Source organism: Lepisosteus oculatus, chromosome 21, assembly GCF_040954835.1.
Source record: "Lepisosteus oculatus isolate fLepOcu1 chromosome 21, fLepOcu1.hap2, whole genome shotgun sequence".
Lineage (NCBI taxonomy): Eukaryota > Metazoa > Chordata > Actinopteri > Semionotiformes > Lepisosteidae > Lepisosteus > Lepisosteus oculatus.
The window spans coordinates 12,639,096-12,657,091 of record NC_090716.1 but is presented as its reverse complement, the minus strand read 5'-3'; the positions used below and the strand labels follow the sequence as shown (position 1 = coordinate 12,657,091).

The 17,996-nt window shown below is 42.4% G+C and overlaps 1 protein-coding gene across 1 annotated transcript; it reads right to left on the bottom strand.

Moving 5' to 3' along the window:
• Positions 1-97: 97 nt before the first annotated feature.
• Positions 98-17,098, bottom strand: LOC102689644 (immunoglobulin superfamily member 22). Its single transcript, XM_069181789.1, has 24 exons — positions 16,987-17,098; positions 16,533-16,615; positions 16,174-16,421; positions 15,171-15,302; positions 14,565-14,701; positions 12,229-12,328; positions 11,517-11,553; positions 11,069-11,246; positions 10,026-10,139; positions 9,380-9,542; positions 9,018-9,293; positions 8,420-8,704; positions 7,944-8,068; positions 7,503-7,644; positions 6,672-6,968; positions 5,929-6,231; positions 5,139-5,312; positions 4,853-4,981; positions 3,270-3,566; positions 2,861-2,949; positions 2,415-2,607; positions 1,209-1,508; positions 519-845; positions 98-270 (listed from the first exon to the last, which is right to left on the bottom strand). Exons 3-24 carry the CDS (start codon positions 16,301-16,303, stop codon positions 203-205), a joined length of 3,996 nt encoding a protein of 1,331 aa, XP_069037890.1. The 5' UTR covers positions 16,304-16,421; positions 16,533-16,615; positions 16,987-17,098; the 3' UTR covers positions 98-202.
• Positions 17,099-17,996: the final 898 nt, after the last annotated feature.

Genomic DNA, 17,996 nt, shown 5'->3' with positions numbered 1-17,996 from the left:
CTACCTAGCAGCAGAGCTCAAGCTGTTTATGCAGTGTCAAACACAGAACAATCCCAAATGTAGTGAGTTAGCACTACAGAATGACATCAACTCTGGCTTTTTAAACGTACCAATATCCAGTATTTATTTTGAAGATAACCAGTCAAGAGGGTCAGTGCTGTAAGAGAGACTGCTACACCTTGCCCTCCGGCCATTCAACTCTTCACATGATGTGCTTTCCTCTGCCAGTGCGCTCTGTCAGGCTCTCCAGAAAGCTCTTGTCATCCTTATCTGTTAAGAACGAGAACATCAATTAGACTTGGAACCGAGACGATACTGCAAAAAAACATTTCTATTGGTGAGCGCGATTCTGATTGATCTTTGAAGTTTGATTGAGCTTAGGATAAGGAAAAACATATGGGTTCAGCCCTGTGTAGAGTCAGGGCTTTGTCATTAACTGACTAAAAATACCTGGAGATCTGGAAGCCCCTCTGCAATGTCATTTTGTGTGTGCGACGGGTATTCGAGTCACTAATTACCAAAGACAACCAGGTTGCACTTGCACTTGGCCTGACCCAGAGTGTTCTCCACCACCAGGGTGTATTCTCCACTGTCCTTTTGATCGCAGGCGGGGATGGTGAGCGTGCAGACTCCGTTGGCAGTGGTCTGCCAGAACTTGGGGTTCTCGGAGATCTTGGCATCGCCCTTGAACCAGGAGACCTGGGGCTGGGGGATGGCCAAGAAGGCGCAGCTCATGGTGCAGTCTTTGCCACGGCGCACCGCGTGGTCCTTCAGTGGCACGATGAACTCCGGCTTCTGGGACAGATCTTTCAGCGTGTACTCTTTCATTCGCAGCTTCAGGTGCTCTGTGGGTCACAACCGAGGAATAACGGGATATTATATTGTGCCTTATTTCACAAACTGTTTGAATAATTCTGGTTTGCGGATTGGAGTAATACAGTCAAAACAAAACTTGCTGTCATTATTGTTTTTTTAAACGAGCCATGGTGGGGCATTACAGTATTAATATGTGTAGTACATATGTGTAATCTCTGCATTTCGCAGCCAGAATTACTGCAAGTAAAACTACTCCTACAGCTGTACCAGTCAGAACGTAGTTTGAAAACAAGGTTTACTGTGACATATATGTTCTGTTACTGCAAACGTAACACACAAATCCACCAAATTACTTATTACAACTCATAATATTCTACTGTACAACTGCCCACCTTTCTCCTTGGCTATGGTGAAGGGCTCCTTGGAGTCCAGGGGGTCACTGTCCCCAATATCATTGCGGGCAATGACCCGGAAGAAGTACTTGCGGCCAGGAAGAAGGCCAGTGACAGTGTACTTGTTGCTGAAGACGCGGTCAGCAGCGGTGAACCAGGTGGCTGTGCTTGCGTCGCGCTTCAGGATGATATAGTGCGCCTGGCCATCGTCAGCCACATCAGGGGTGTGGTCCCACTTGAGGGTCACTGTGTTGGGCACCTCCTCCACCAGCTTCAAGTTGCTGGGGGGCCGAGGAAAATCTAGGGAAGCCAATGTAGAAGAACGTGGGACACCATCGAGGGCTGTAGGCTGGAAACTTACAGTACATGTTTTCCACTTTTTTTATTGCTTGAACATAAATATGATGACCTCCTGCGAAAAGGTTTGATAACTGTTCCACATTACTATTTGAGAGGTTATGTTTAAACTTGATCAGTTCTGGTGCCTCAGATTTCATCTGTATTGTTTTTTTCTTCTTACAGAGGACTTAAGTAGATGAACAGAAATAAATGTTGACCAATTCATACATCCAGCACCCCCAACAAGCTAGATTTTTTCTTTTGAATACAGTATGTTGATTTCACTCTCCGTAACTGTGGATTCAAAGTAGTCTAACCAATATTTGTGATCTAAGAATACTATCTGAGATTCAAAAAAGCAGCTGACATAGACAATAGCTGTTGCAATTGCCTGTTGTAATTTAATTGCTCCTTATCATTTCACCTTTATTTCATACCAGAAAATTAATGATTGTAGTTGACCAGTTTATAACTCAACAGATAGTTTATTTACATTTTCAAGAGTGCTGGGGAAATTAATGAATTACATCAGAAAAACATCTGAGGCAGACTGGCCAAAGAAGGGACTGCAATGTGTCAAGAAAATGCGTCAATAGAAGCTGCTAAAGGGCCTCTAATTTCAGTAAATAGACCTACTGGGTATCAATTATTCAAGTATTCAATTATTGATGGTGGGTGGAAAAAGTGGGCTAGTGGTCTGTTTGGTAGGTGTGGAGGAATAGATGGATAAGCTTGTGGGAGGTGGCTGATCATTAATGATCCTGAAAGAGTGCTACTACAGCCTTACGCTGCTTTGAGCATGCACAGATACCCGATCTTAGACATCTTCCTGTTTGTGTGGTCTTCGCTCGTCAGCTAGGGGGCTACCTGCAACGCGGACCTTGATGTCGTAGGAGGCCTCCCCGAAGTCGTTGCGCAGGTTGATGCGGTAGACGCCGGAGTCGGCGCGCTGCGAGGAGGTGATCAGGAACTGGGAGTGCTTGTTGCCCTTGGTGATGGTCTCCCTGCCCTTAGTGGGGATCCCGTCCTTCAGCCAGGTCACAGTGGGCGGCGGGGAGCCCTGCAGGACGAGGCACACTGTAGAGCTGGCACGTCTCACCAGACCCAGTCAAAGCTCTGCCTACTTCTCTGCAATAATTCCATATACTGTAGCTACTGGTAGATGTGCATTGGCCCAGTTTCGCCTACCCCTGCTCAGGTGCACCCCAGCTGCGATGATCTAAGGCGAAGGCCCAGGTTCAGGTGCACGTGAACATGCTACATAAAGACCTATGGCTGACAGCTGGGCATACAGTATTTTACCATAGACTTACACTGAAGGTGACGTGAATGCACAGGGCAGTCCCCGCTCGCACCTCCATCTGGTTTTTCAGCTTGGCTTGGATGTCAAATTTGGGAGGGGCTGGGAGAATTGAAATAAGGGAAAGAAACATTAGAATCAAAACAATAGATTACATGTTGATTTGATTTATGGGCTTTTTCCCAGCACCACAAGAAGTACAGTTCTTAGTACTGGGTACAAGTGAGTGTTTTGTAAGTCTAACCAGGTGTGACCTAACAAGCTAAATGTGTGTCGATGTCTGTGCTTTGGCTCTTAGTAGTAGTGTAGTAGTTTTAGTAGTGAATGTTGTGCTCACAGTGCCGTCAGAAGCACAAGGCTTATGTGTGTGTTTGTGCCAGTTCACTTTCTTTCCAGTCACGTGTGCAAGCAGTTTTCCTCACCCGGCGGGGGCATTGCTAGCACCCCCTGGTCCAGCTCGATAGGCTCCCCCACGCCTCCCTCGTTCACTGCACGAATGCGGAAGAAGTACTTCATGCGTTCCTGCAGACCGCCCACTGTGTAGCTGGTGCCAGTGATGGGGATCTTGGTGCACTTGGTCCACTCCTTGGCTTCGTCTGCACGGACCTCCAGGATGTAGCCGGAGGGCTCGTCGCCCATCTCTGGGGGGTTCCAGCCCAGAGAAATGGAGGAGTTGGAGGAGTCTGTCACATGCAGGTCTTTCACCAGCCCAGGGGCACCTTAACAAGCAGACACTTTCATCAGCTTCTTCTTGGCCCTTTGGTCATGTACCGTATATGTCAACCTGCAGATTTAAATGGTTTTGCTTCCTGCCACACTTTTACTGGTATTATTAAAGTCCATCACCCTGTTATATAAAGAAACGCAGCAGATTACTGACCACTATGTATGCAATCTGTTCAATTGAAAAAATACATTTTCTTCCACAGTAATTAAAACACACCCAAGATATAAGTACTATACACATTAGGATGGCAGTGGCTCTGTGGCTATGGATCTGCACCTGTGGGTGGAAGGTTGCTGGTTCATATCCTGCAGCTGGCAGAGGAATCCTACTCTGTTGGGCCCCTGAGCAAGGCCCTGTGTGTCTCATGGATGCTGGGGTATGCGAAAAGACAAATTCCTAACGCAAGAAATTGTAAATGGCTAATAAAATTATTTAACCCCAGCTGCTCCAGGGGTGCTGTACAATGGCTGACTTCCTGCGCTCTGACCCCAGACTTCTCTTCCTGTCTGTGTGTCTCATGGAGAGCAAGTTGGGTATGTGAAATGACAAATTCCTAATACAAGATATTGTACTGTATATGGCCAATAAAGTGATCTTATCTCATCATACTGAATTCACATCAACATTAATGAAAGGAGATTATACGGAGAAAGGGAGACTGTTGGTGTGTGAGCTAAAAAGTTATTCCTCACAGCATATTTTGGTTATTTGTGTTTCAAACGTGAACACCTGGCTTATGGTGAATGTATAGCTGAACCCGTAGGGATGATGTCACACCCCTGAATGGACAGGAGTGTTGAGACCTCCCATGTCAAGGAGAAGTCTTTCATCCTAAACAATCTGAGGTTCACCTCCCTGGCTTGGGACCTCCAGAGATGATCCTCGGATGATGGTTCAATCCAGGGAACAGATTGCATGTGCTCTGTATTGGCAATGCCTTATTACCTATTGTTGTTGTTGTTTCTGCTTAAACATCGAAATATTTTCATACCAATAACCCCTGAACAAGCTGGTAAAACATAAGAAGTGCATAGGGGAAGTGAACTGATACAAGAAAAATCCGTTGAAAACAAGCAAGCAACCTGCCACCTCTGTAGGGAATATTATTATTTTTTCTCCCTTTCATCATTGAAATTTGGAATTTCTTATTTCTTCAAATAAATAATAGGAAAATGGGGGTGAAAAAACATTTTGTGTGAGAAGGATCATTAGAATGTTTTGACTTTTTTTATGATGACAAAGCAGGTCTTTGGGGTTTTACTAACCAGTGATACTTACGGATGGGATCTTTTGCATTAACAGAGTTTGAGGCAGTGCTGGGAGTTCCTGGCCCTGCCCTGTTAACAGTGGTGACACGAAACTCATACTCCATATCTTCCACCAGCCCATCCACTTTGTACTTGGTGTCTGGTGAACAAGCAAACCGCAGTTTAGAATCTCCTTCAAAACGAATGCAAACTGTTTACAGAATTCACCCAGGATAGCTGGAATGATATGATAGATAGATATGATAGATATGATCGCTCCAGGTGCAGGACAAGAGACAGATTCACGCTGCGCTGACCTTGCACAAGCTCCTTGTTGACTGGCACCCAGATGCTGCTGCCCTTCTTCCTCCTCTCGATGATGTAGCCCAGCACCGGGGCGCCGCCATCTTGAGCCGGGGGGCTCCAGGTCACAGTCACCGCGTCCTTCGTCACGTCTAGAATCTGTGGCTGGGAGGCCATTCCAGGGGCTTCTGCAGAGGGAGAGAGAGCACAGAGGAGTGCACGGCTAAAACCTCAGCCTGTACAGCGGCTGTAAACCCAGAGACTGATGAGTTTACAATAACAAAAATACAGTTTTTGCACAGACAATCTAAAACAACTGAATATATACATTATATAACAAAACAATATATAACAAAAAACCTTTAAAAATTATCATGCAACTCCTTTAGTAATTTTACATGTTTGTTAGGTATTTCTTCATCCATTGTACTTTTATTACTATTATAATAAAAGTACAATTTGTTTATTGTATTTTTGTATTGGAATAACAAGACCAAGTTTGAAAAAGTCCAAATCAAGACCTAAGATTCAAGTAAGTTAATGGAAATGGGGAATTTTTTAGCCATTGAAGCTGCCAGGCGTGAGTAACATAGTCATATAGAGCAGCTGTAGAATAGCTCCTGTTTCTAATCCTTTTTTCTCACATCCTTTTCTTTCTTCCCCCTCTCCCCCGTCCCTCCTATTGTTCCTTTTCTCTTTTTTCTGAATAAAAGGAAATTACTAGCTGAGGTCCTTTTACTGTAGCATGTTGAACTATTCATGCTTATAGAACAGTTTTACTTTCCCTGCTCCACCCTGACTCACCGATGGGCTCTCCGGCGAAGACCTCCTCTGTCTCCAGTGGATCACTGATGTCCTGCGAGTTGACAGCTCGGATGCGGAACTGGTAGGCGCGGCCCTCCTCCACCTTGTCTGTGCTGAAGGAGGTCAGCTTGCTGTCCACCTCTCCGATCTTTATCCAGGACTTCTTGCCAACAATCTTCCTTTCGATGATGAAGCTGGTGACCTGCTTTCCGCCGTTGTCACGTGGAGCCTTCCACTTCATCTTGATGCACTTCCCCGACCGCTCCAGGAACTCCACCTTTCCCTGTGGGGGCTTGGGTTTATCTGCAAAGCAGTGGGCAAGCCGTTCAACAGCTGCTGTACTTGCAACGTCCTGCACAGCTTCTTCTTGCTGCGACACACCGAGCTAATGAAAGCAGCAGCCAACTCACTTAACTTCAAAATTACCAGCAGTTAACAGAGTTTTAGCTACCAGTGTGATCGGGGGTTCCACAGGCCAACAGTTTAGGTCACAATACAAAAACACAAAATGCATTTTTACCGGGTGCACTGATTTTCAATGCAACTGCCGCAAAGGGAAATAAGAGAGTTACAAGAACAAAAGAAAGCCTTGAAGATAAGGCTCCTGAGGCCAGCTCATTTTGGTTCCTATTAGTTTATAAGGGTTAATTTTAAATAGAATTGGCAGCAATCCTCATAAAGCTTTGGGTGGTCAAATGAAAATTTATTATCTTCAGGCGAATAGGTCTGCATCCTAAACTCACCGACGACGTTCAGGTGCAGGTTAGCGATGGCCGTGCCACAGTCGCTCTTGAGTTTCAGCGTGATCGCGCCACTGTCCTCCCGCGCGCACTTGTGAAGTATCAGCGTTGTGCAATCCGGGTGCTTCTCCACTACTGTGCGCTCATCGTCCATCATCTCAATGCCATCCTTGTACCAGGTGATCTTAGGCGCAGGCTTGCCCTTAAAGGGGATTTTTATGTTGGCAGTCTGTCCAGCCTTCACTGTTACTGGATGGGCGCCCAGAACCTCCAGCATGGTGGGGTCAATTACTGGAGGGTCTATGGAAAGAAGGATATAACAAGGACACTGCAATTTTCAATGACCATTCACTGTGTTGTCTTTATGTGTGCTTTGATGAATTGATTAACAAATGTGAAGGTATTTTACCCAGTAATGACCTGCCGGCTTCCTGTCACGATTCCCAAAATACTGACTGTTCAAAATGCTAATATGGACTGAGTCATGTGTTCACAAAACTACAACTTGAATCTTAATTTCAGTAAATTTTGATGGTGTTTAGGGATGATCGTGTCTTTAGTGGACTCATACTATCAAGTAAAAAGCAAATATATAAAACTGATGTGTCAACGAAGATTTCCTATTGGGCCATTTAAAAAAATAAATATCAGAGGGCGTCTAAAATGTGCAATGGATATATCTATTTAAAAATAATGTTCCATCTCACAGGCAAGAGCAACATTTCCACATGATTCAATGGGTAAAATGTCAAACTCATTTTCAATAGAAGTGTCCAGGATTAACGTGTTCAGAAAGGGTTGGGTGGAACAGTCACAAGTGCACAAGCAACACACCTGCTATGGCAAGCACTGCCTCACTCTCTGCACCTTTGGACATGAAGGTGTACTTGCCCTCATGTGCATCTCCAACATTGGTAAAAATTAACTTGTGCACAGCTCCCTGCTTCACCACCTGCACCCCGCTCATGTCTGTTACCTGAAAAAAAACAGGATCGTAAGTTGAGGTCAGTAGGTCAATGGTCTGCCATTTTTAACATGCACGAAGATCAACATCAACCCCAGGCTCTCCTCAGACAAAGTGAAACTGCTAGTCAAACCTGCTTTACGCTGCACCCTACAACTGTTAAAGTCCTGTGCCAGTGCTTCCAATGACTAGTCTTGTGATACACTGTAGTTCCTCAGCTTCTTGGTGTCATTGAGTATGCACCTGAACAACCTCCTGAGCAGAGTCAGTAAGTAGACTGGTGATGCCTCCTTGTTGGGACTGAATCTTACCGGATTTCCGTCTTTCAGCCAGACTCCATCTACCTTCTCATCATTCAAAACTACACATAACTCAGCTGGAGATCCAGTGGGACACTGGACATCTGACATACCACTCTTCACTGTGGCAAAGCGCTCTGTGCAGGCAGGAAACAGAAATACCATCACTGGACCCTACTTAATAATGTTTACACTTTCAAAAAGTGTTTCTCATCTTAAGCTTCTGTAGACTCATCAAATAACACATTTGGAAGTAACACCAGAACTTCCACTGTATTTGGGGGTACCCATGTTAATATAGTAAGGCTCTTTACTGTCTTTTATAAACCTCTAAAGATATGATTGACAAAAAGAAGGACTGGGAGTTTAATTGGCTTTCCCAAAGTAAACTGTGTTCTCAAAATCAAGTTAGTGTCCTTACGAGGCCACGGTAACAAGGTGTTTAGTCCAATCTATCAGATGTTAAAGTACTGAATCCTGCAACATACCGTCCACTGTCAGGTTAGAAGAGCTCACATACTCCTGGGCATCGTTCTCCTGTGTGGCCACAATCGCGTACTCTCCGCTGTCAGCCAGGTCACAGTCATCAATTATCAGCTCTGCTCTTTTGCCCTCCCGTATGAAGGTATACTGAGGATTGTGGGTTATCTCTCGGCCATCCTTCAGCCACTTGACAAACACGTCCTTGGAGCTCAGCTCACACTCCAGCCTGGCCTTACTCTTCTCCTTCACCCTCACATTTTTGAGGTGGCTGACGAACTTGATAGGAATTCCTAGGGATTAAATGTCCATTTCAAACCAGAATAACACATGTAACAAACAGCTGATTTAAACGTAAGCAATTGCCTGATTGTGCTGCAGTATTTACTTCCTGACGTTGGTTTCGTAAATGTCTGCTCAAGAGTTACGGAGAAGCCTGCAGCCAATTCTACTGAAGTCATTTATGTTTCATATTTGAAATCATCAGGAGGAATGTCTTACTGATTTGATTGACAAGACTTGGAGCACAAAACACATAAAATGGCTACTTCTGACATAATTTTAATAAGAAAAACACATCAGCGTCATTCACATGGCAGGACATACTGTTAATAAAGAGCTGTGTGGAAGCTGTCATATCTCCAATGCTCATGCTGTATTCTCCAATGTCACTTGGGCGCACATCCTTGATCTTGAGAGTATAGGTGAGGCCGTCCGCAGACACAGATACGTCAAACTTTTCATCCCTCTTCACCTCCTTGCCCCTGACCTTCCACACAAGAGGAAGGTCGCTCTTCTTTGAGAGTCGCACCTCAAACACAGCTGTCTGGCGTTCATTCACTCGGATGGGCTTCAGTTCTGTCAGGAACTTTAGAGGCTCATCTGGGAGCAAACAGAAAAGGGAACAGATTTATGACAACTGTATGACAATTGCTCTCAATGTGCTGTGATGTACGAATTGGATTTACCTATTACACTGAGCTTGGCAGTAAGGGTCTTGTCTCCAACTACCAGCTTATAGGTGCCACTGTCCTTCAGAGTGACACTGGAGATAAACAGCTGGTACTTGGTTCCCATTTGCTTCAACTCATACTTGCCAAGAGAGTATTGAGTCCTCAGAGGCTCATCCCCCTACAGTGGAGAAGCCCCAAAACGGATTCAAGGATGTAGAGCAAAGGAAATAAAATAATTAATAATACACCATGGCCATATATTATACGCTTCCATATTGAAAGCCGGAAAGCACAGAATTCCATATTAATTAACATTCACTCGTTCACTGTCTTTCACTCTCCCAGACTGTCAATCATTGTTGTGATGACTTCTTCCATCCATATTTGTGCACTCCACTCTATTTGTGTGACTGGCCAGAATGTTTAAAAGTTAAATCTGAAGACCATGTCAATCAAATGAAGGGACAAATGCTAACACACCCAGACCAGGAACCAAAAAAATATGGGTTAAGCAACTGTTGCTATATACACCAAAACAAGTATCATTTCTTTATATCAGGAGGGCAGCTATCACATTGCTCTCTGTTGAAGAAATGGATTGCACCAAAGGAAAAACTGGAAACATATCTTCATTGTTATTTTTATTCATCACAGATTTTACCTTGAACCACATCATCTTGAGGTTGGGGTCCTTCAGCTCCAGGATGGTGTCAAACACGATGTTGGTGTCTGCTTTAGCTTCTATGTCTTCCAGAGGTTTCAGCACTTTCACCATCTGCAGTAGCCAACAAGGAAGAGCTCAACCCAGTTGTGTTACTCTGGTGACCTATCCTAACATGTTAACGGCAGTGTTTTCTACGTCTAGCCATGGGGACCCTTTAACATCTGAGTTTAGGGGCAACTTTAAAAGCTGGCCTGCTTCAGGGTGTCCGGGAATAATGAACTGAGTTGAGAGCTGTGGCTGTAATATTAATTTAAAGATTGAGACAATTTTGAAATGGGAAAGGAACAATGGAGTGATGCTCCCAATCTTCAAAGTTACACATTAAAACGTATTTAGGTTCATTGCTGAATGTCAATGCTGTTTCACTTTCTTTCTTATACTGGTTTCGGGCCTAAATTTATAAAACATGTCCCTCTAGTGGCACAGTCAGAAATCTGTCTACCGTATGTTAATCTGTGGCTGATGTGTTTACTATAGAATCTGTAATACTAAAGAGCCCTTAACTAGAATAATGCTGTTAAAAATTAAAATAAAAATTAAAAAACAAAGTAATAAAAGTTTAAATGACAATGATGGTTTCAAGAGTCTTATTGAGGTAAAAACCTCAGTCCTATTGAGGTAAAACGTCAGGCTTCATCATGTTTAATAATAGGTTGAATAGACCTCCCAATTTCATTTTGGATCACCCTATCACCCAGAGATACCTGATAATTTCTATATTTTGTCTCTGTTTAGCCTTTTTACTGTATATGCAATTTGCAACCATTTATCACAATGGTTCTTAACCTCCATTGTATGAATTTAGCGCAGAAAGGTTTACAGTTATTGTATTCAGAACTAACTGGTCCAGTACTATGAATTGCTGGCCCAATAGATTGGGCTACAAGGGCTGCACTTGGAGATCCCCTGCTCTGTAGTGATACTGTAAGTTTAACCTCAGATGTCAGAGGGTGCTGGCCTGGCTACAGTCATGCTAGTACCTCCACGTCCACTTTCTTCTTCATTTCTTTGAGTTTCTTGAGTATTCCTCTGAAGTCAGTGAAACCGTGCTCAGCACAGATCCTCTCGTAGTCTTTTTTTTCCGCTCCGGAGAGGATCTTCAGCATCTCTTCCTCGGTGATGTGGCGCTTCTCCTCCTTCTTGGGAGCAGGGGCACCCCTGCAGGGAAGGAATATGAGTCCTGCTACATCAGCAGAGGAGTCCGTGTAAAGGCTAGAGGCCTGTCTAGTGGGACGATGGACCACACGTCTCAGACACCTCCATGTATCCAGTTCACAAAAACCAGACAATCTGCCAAACCCCCTTCTTTGCAAATGCTTCATCCCTGTTCTTCCTTTTCATAAGAGCTGCTTCCTGTCTCAAAGACAAATCATGACTGAGCAGCTACTGTTGAGCACATGTTACACAGCACAAGAATAGAACACATACCGCTTTTTAAGCATCTTCTTGAAGTCCACCTGTGGATCTGCAAGATAAGCAGGTAAATATATCAATAAATATATATTTTAATAAAAACAAATTTGACGTATGTAAGGTAAATATTAAATATAAGTAAGGTAAAACAAAAGCTACACTACTGGTGTTCAACATAGCAAAAGTTTCATTTTGTTCCCATGCAAGAGATTCATTTACAGTAAATTTCACCTGACTGAATGGAGGATAGGTAAAGACACACTGGAAAATACAGTACCAGGATGTTGTTACCAGAATCAACCAGGGTGTTATTTTCACAGCTGAAGGGCTAAAAATCAAAACTGCCAAATCTGTTCCTAGGCAGGGTTTTTCTCAACAAGTAAAAAAAGTATGTATTGAAATACTTTAGAAAGTTTTTGAAGTAGTTATTGATTACACAAGGCTGAACCTGTCTCGTTCATTGACTGCCTTGTTATAGAAGCCAGGCAGCACAGAAGACAAGGCATCTTTGCCTTCCGCAGATTGTAATTTAAATTAATTAGATTTAAAGTTTTCACTGTGTTCGACACCGCTGACTTACTCCTGCGATGTGCACAACTCCCAGTCCGTGAGGCAGAACCATACTGAGCTTCTCCCTCATAATTAGATTAGATGTCTGACTTGCATGGCTGAATGAATTTCTCACTCTGGCCTTGAAAACAAAAAAATGTTCATTATGGGAACGTACTTTCAGTAACAATGAGTGACATTGTGTAGATTGCATCACCATGATCATTGGAGACAACACACTTGTAGTTATCTGCATCTTCCATGGCAAGATTCCTAATCTGTGAAGAGAAGAGACAAATTGCATGGACAGTTGAACTGAACTGAAACTACTATCAATTAAGACATTATTTCTCCTATATATTTAACAACTAATTCAGTCAGTCAAATTTTCTTAGAACCAAATGTTATATTTAACTGAATGAGGAGTAAAGTGGGACCTTTAGTAAGTGTATCTTAAGTGTATTATTCATAAATAAGGTATTCATTTTCAACTGCTGTGTTTCTGCAGATTTCTCTCTGCTAAAGTTTGTTATGCCTATGAAATATATATAATCTATATATCAGTGTCTTTCTCAGTTAGAGAAATATATAATTTGCTTTTTGTTTGTGGCTATGCAAAGAGAGGCAGCCATTCTGGAAGAAGCACAGAGTTTTCCACAGATTTAGCCGTTTTAACTCCTGTGGTGAACGTGGCCTGCACCAACAGCACGACATTGAGGAGAGCACATCGCACACGAGCAACGGAGGTCCATCTAGTGGACACCAGAGCACATTACTGAAAGACTGCGGTTCCAACTGGGCACATGAACTTGACTAAGAAAACAAAATTATTTATTGCATTTGTTATATTGCTGTCAGCTGCTCAATGTATGTCATGTATGTCTTTATCGGCTACCCTATTATACCCTTGTGTTCAGTATCTCCTTGAGTGTAATCATCAATATTAATAACAAGGTACTATGTCTTCCCCCAGCGTGAGTTCGTGAGTGAAGGGAAGTCTGTGTGCGTGGTGTTGTTACTGCTTTTGGACGGCCTGTAGGCTGGAGATCTTGGGTCATAAAGTTTTAATAAAGGATTAAAATTTAGTTTTATTATCAGCAGTGTAGTAGAAAGGAGTGTTCTAGCTGTGCAGTAATGAGACTCGGCATTCTGGAATCTTGTTAAAAGATTAACACTGGTCGAGCCCGTGACCTAATTCCTCTGACAGCTATTGATCCGATCTCATCAATACATTTAAGGTTTTCCTGCATTTTGTAATATTTCTCCCCCCTCTTGCTGTTTTGCACGGAAGAGCATTGCTGAAAATATTTCATGTGAATCTTCTATTATGGAAATTATCTATTTCGAGTCACTATTGTACATTATCTTGTAATTACGATATAATAAGAGTATCTCTTATTACGAGATAGTACATTATCATGTAATTACGAGATCAAAATGATCAGTACAGACCTATTACATTGTGCAATGACAGCACCTACAAACTACCAAGAGCTCAGCTGGGTTTAGACTAGGTTTAGTGTTCATAACAGTGTCCTACGATGCAGAAGGTACACGGACGTGCTTTCGGCTATGATTAAGTTATAATGAAATGTTATATATTTTTTGCTCATTTGAACATAATCATTATAAGCACGAGGGCACACAGACGTATCCTTCAACAAGAAAGACGATACCGTGCATTCGATCCACTGCTTAAAACTTAAAGTCAACTACTGTAGTGCTATTACAGGTATTTTATGACAATTGTGATATCACGTGAGTTATTAAGGACGCGATCATTTACTATTTCGTAATTACGAGATGATGAACTTTCTCGTAATTGTGAGATAAACTCTCGTAATCACGAGATGCACATTATTTTTCCCTCGATGCCAGCAATGCCCTCCCCTCCCCGTAGGGAGGCTGTGGGAACGGGAGGTAAAGTTGTAGTTGCCTCAGGAAGGTTGTAGTTCCCTCTCTGAGCAGGAGGTGGCAGCAGGGGATCGAGACGCAAGAGGTAAGCAAGCGCCACTGCTCCATGAAACAGATGGCTCACAGAGATACATATGTTAGCACCCACTAGTTAACTTAATTGTTAAATAATAGTCTTTTAAGCTGATTAAAGGTTTCCCAGGCAGAGTGGGAGGCAGTGCTGTCTGTTTTCTGAGATGTTAAACGTAATGGTGTCAACTTTCTGCCTCCTTAAGGTGCATAATTTCCTGTCAACTCTGACAACTGATGGGCATCTCAGTTGACCACTAATTAATGCCTGTAAGAGTCTTTCAGTTGAGACTGTAAACTCAAATGCAGTATTTTGTAGCTCAAATGCGAAATTGACTGAAGAGTACCATTGCTGCTAAATATACTGTTGGCACTGTTGGATTACACTGGTTGATAGAATTAATTGGGAATGTGTAATAAGATACTAACAGTACGAGAGTGTTTGTGGAGATTAATAATGTTGTTCAAGGGTGTTACCCTCCCTCTTCTTTCTGCTACTTTTGTGAGGAAGCCACAGAGGTGACACAGTACCTTCAGCACGTACTCCTTAGCGATGGTGTCGAAGAAGGTCTCAACCCCTTCTCTTAAGGGCTTCCCACTATCTCTCTTCCAAGTCACAGTGGGCTTGGGGTTCCCAGTCACCTTGGCTTTAAAAGCAATCTTGGCCCCTGGAAGAAACAGAAAAGAGCTGGAGGATAGGAAATATTCCTATATATTATATCGATATTCCTGACTGTCTTCTCTGGTCTACTTCTCCTCTGCACTTTCACCAATGGGTTTTTGAAGTGTTTAGTGTTCACCGTACAGTAAAATGCTGTATTTAATTTGTGAGCCATATAATGAACTAATGGGCCTACTTTAGAAATTCTTCTGAAGTCCAGAGGAGGTACAGTAAGTTTATTCTATAGAATCAGTCTCATATTATTTCAGCTAAAGAACCATGGTATAAACTATATCGAAGCAAGACAGTTATAAAACATGTGCAGAAGTGTGCAGTTAGAAGTCTCTTGTCTTTTTTATTATTTAATTTCTTAAATCCCTGTTTGCTTAAAGCTTCTGAGTCCAAAAATCCCATAAAAGTAGGTGGTCTGTATACAGTATGCACAGTGCAAAGGGATTTGGATGTTATCTCCACACCTTCCTGAGCAGTGATGGCATGTGGTTTCTCTTCAAATCCTGGAATACTCTCTCCTGCAGGTATCTCAAAGGACTTCTGAACCAGGCTGAAGGACTCCACTGTGGCCGATGTCTTGCGCTGTATCGATTGTTCTGAACAACACAATAGACACAGCAACAAATTAAGAACATTTATTTAATCTTGTAATTATCATCTTCCCACTTCCCATCTATGGATAGCTCGTGGACCAGCATTTGTAAACACTAAATGTACAACACCGAGTCTTCAGAGACACCTGAAATATGCCAAAGGACCTGGTATAAAAATGTTGATATTGCCATTTTGATATATTGCCTGCATTATGGACAAAAAAATAGGCTTGTCAACTTTAAATAAATACAAATATTTCTGTAACAAGACATTTTTATTGTATTTGTAAAATTTGAAAAATTTAAAGAGAAGTTTATTCTAACCAAATTTAGATAAAAAATACTTATTTTCCTGCAATCCTAACAGGTTTATCTGGCCAGTACCAGTAATGTATATTGTATTATAATGTAAGACAGTACAGTGATCATCCATCTACTGTATCTATCCATCAATGATCTAGCTGCTTTTTCCAATTCAGAGCCTGTAGTGGGACTCAAAGGGGCTCATGGGAGGATGGGCCTCCATGTGTTCGTGTCTGTGTGTCTATCACAGAGAAGACATACAGAAATCAACATATTCACACTTAGGGTCATTTTTCCAGAAGCCAATTAATACACCAGTATATCTTTGGACTGTGGGAGGAAACTAAAGCACAAGAAGGAGACCCACATCGACACTGGATGGGAGAGCATTCACACTCCACACAGATAGCACCCCAGGCCGGGAATTGAGCCCGGGGCTTCGGTGCAATGCCAGCTACTGCACCTCCATGCTACCCAGTACAGTGCTTCGAACATCCCTACTTTTTGAGCAACAGCAAAATGTCTGCATAATTCAGTAATTCGAGACAAGATGCCCAGCCTCTGTCCTTACCCTCCACAACCTTCGATGTTTGGGACACCTTTCGGAGCTTGGTGGTGGTGGTGGTGGTGCTGGAGGAGGAACTCATCTGGATTTCGGAACGCATCATTCCCCCAGAAGAATGGAGGATCTTGGTAGCCATGGTGACGCTAGAGGCTTAAAAATCTCAGTAGGCAAACTACACAATAACACCACTGAAGGAGTGTTCAACACAATCAAAAACCAGGTTCTGCTTCCCAAAGTCCTTCACTTTTCTTCCACTGTATGTAGAGACAGACCACAAAATCATAATTACAGACAATGCCCTGGGATAAAGATGGCGGAAAATTCAAAGAGCTGTATTTAAACAAATAGCCTGTTGAAAAGGTTACCTTCAATCCAGACAGATTCCTTTCACACGGCTCTGGTTAGAAGTAGGTGCTAACCTTTACACTGTAGCTGTCCAGTCTTCAGCCTGCAAATAAAAAAAGAAAGTTGCATTAAAAGTTGCACAGTTTCCCTTTTCTCCCTTCCTGAATGCCGCATAATGAATTACATTTGATGATCAGCTGCGAATCAGGGCACACCCATCTTTAAACGTAACACTCAGTGGTGAATTCTGCATGAATACAAGAGGGAAAAGATGTCACACATGCCTGATTGACATCTTTAACTGCTTCTTGGGTTTGCAATCATTTTCTAACTGATATTAAATACACAGTACACAATATCATTTAAAAGCAACGCTTTTCATTCGATAAGCATATAAAAACTTATCTTCCCTCCCTAAACATTGCTCTTTACCGGGTTGTAACAGCTGGATAACGCAGATATGGTTTTTGTTACCTAGTCCTGGAGAGACAGGCTTGCACGGAGAGTTTGATGCAGAGATGTGCGGCAGGTCTTCACTCTTCCAGCCTGTGTATCTCTCCCCTGTTCCTGGCAATCGCCTGCTCACTCCAAGCCTTGCACAAATATGGCCCTGTGGAGGGGAAGATGGTCTGAGGAAATTAGCACCAGTCCCTTGAGTCAGATTCACTTACTGCAGCCACACTCGACTCAGCGTTTTACTTTCTTGGGGTCCCCTAGGAAAAATATTTAAAGAGGATTTTCATTTAGCACTGGTGAAACGCTTTGACTTCGTGTCTGGCACTCTACACTCCTGCGACAGTAGGCCGTACCTCAAAGTAAACATTTATAAATGTCAATCATATAATTCCACTGTCTTTTGATTCCTTAAACTGCAAATGACTTTTTCAACCCCCTTTTATTGGTGAAGTAGGACAGAAGTAGTTCACAAATTAGCCTTTTTTGAGCAGCTATAATGCCAAATGGTTGCTAGCTTGTTCACCTTCTCCTTGAAGGGTGTATACTGGGATGGGTTTAATTCATGTATTATACAAGATCAAATTAAAAAAAAGAGGCACCTGCTAGTGTGATTATTATTATTTGGTGATTATCATCTTAATATGGTTATGTCTAATATGCAGCTTATTAAGTCTTAAAATGCTCAATAAACACTAAAATAAGAAACAAACCAGAAATCTTATTGTGCATTTCTCCCTTTTCTTGACTGTCAAAATAGTGAAAAACAGATCTGTATTAACCCAGGAAAAATACCCTTCAACAGAATATTCTTGTACAATTAAGAAACGTTTTTCTGCTGAACTGGGTATAGCACCCATTCATTTTTGTGCATTAGAGCCTTAAATAAAACTGTTCCATCTCTTCTGCAGAGATAATTTTGTTTACATAGCAGTTGCAGTCTGTCAATTAATTTGTGTCTCCCTGCCAAACCATTATTTATTATCCCAGAAAAAAAATAATAACGAACATCTGACAGTCAGGCTTTGTTT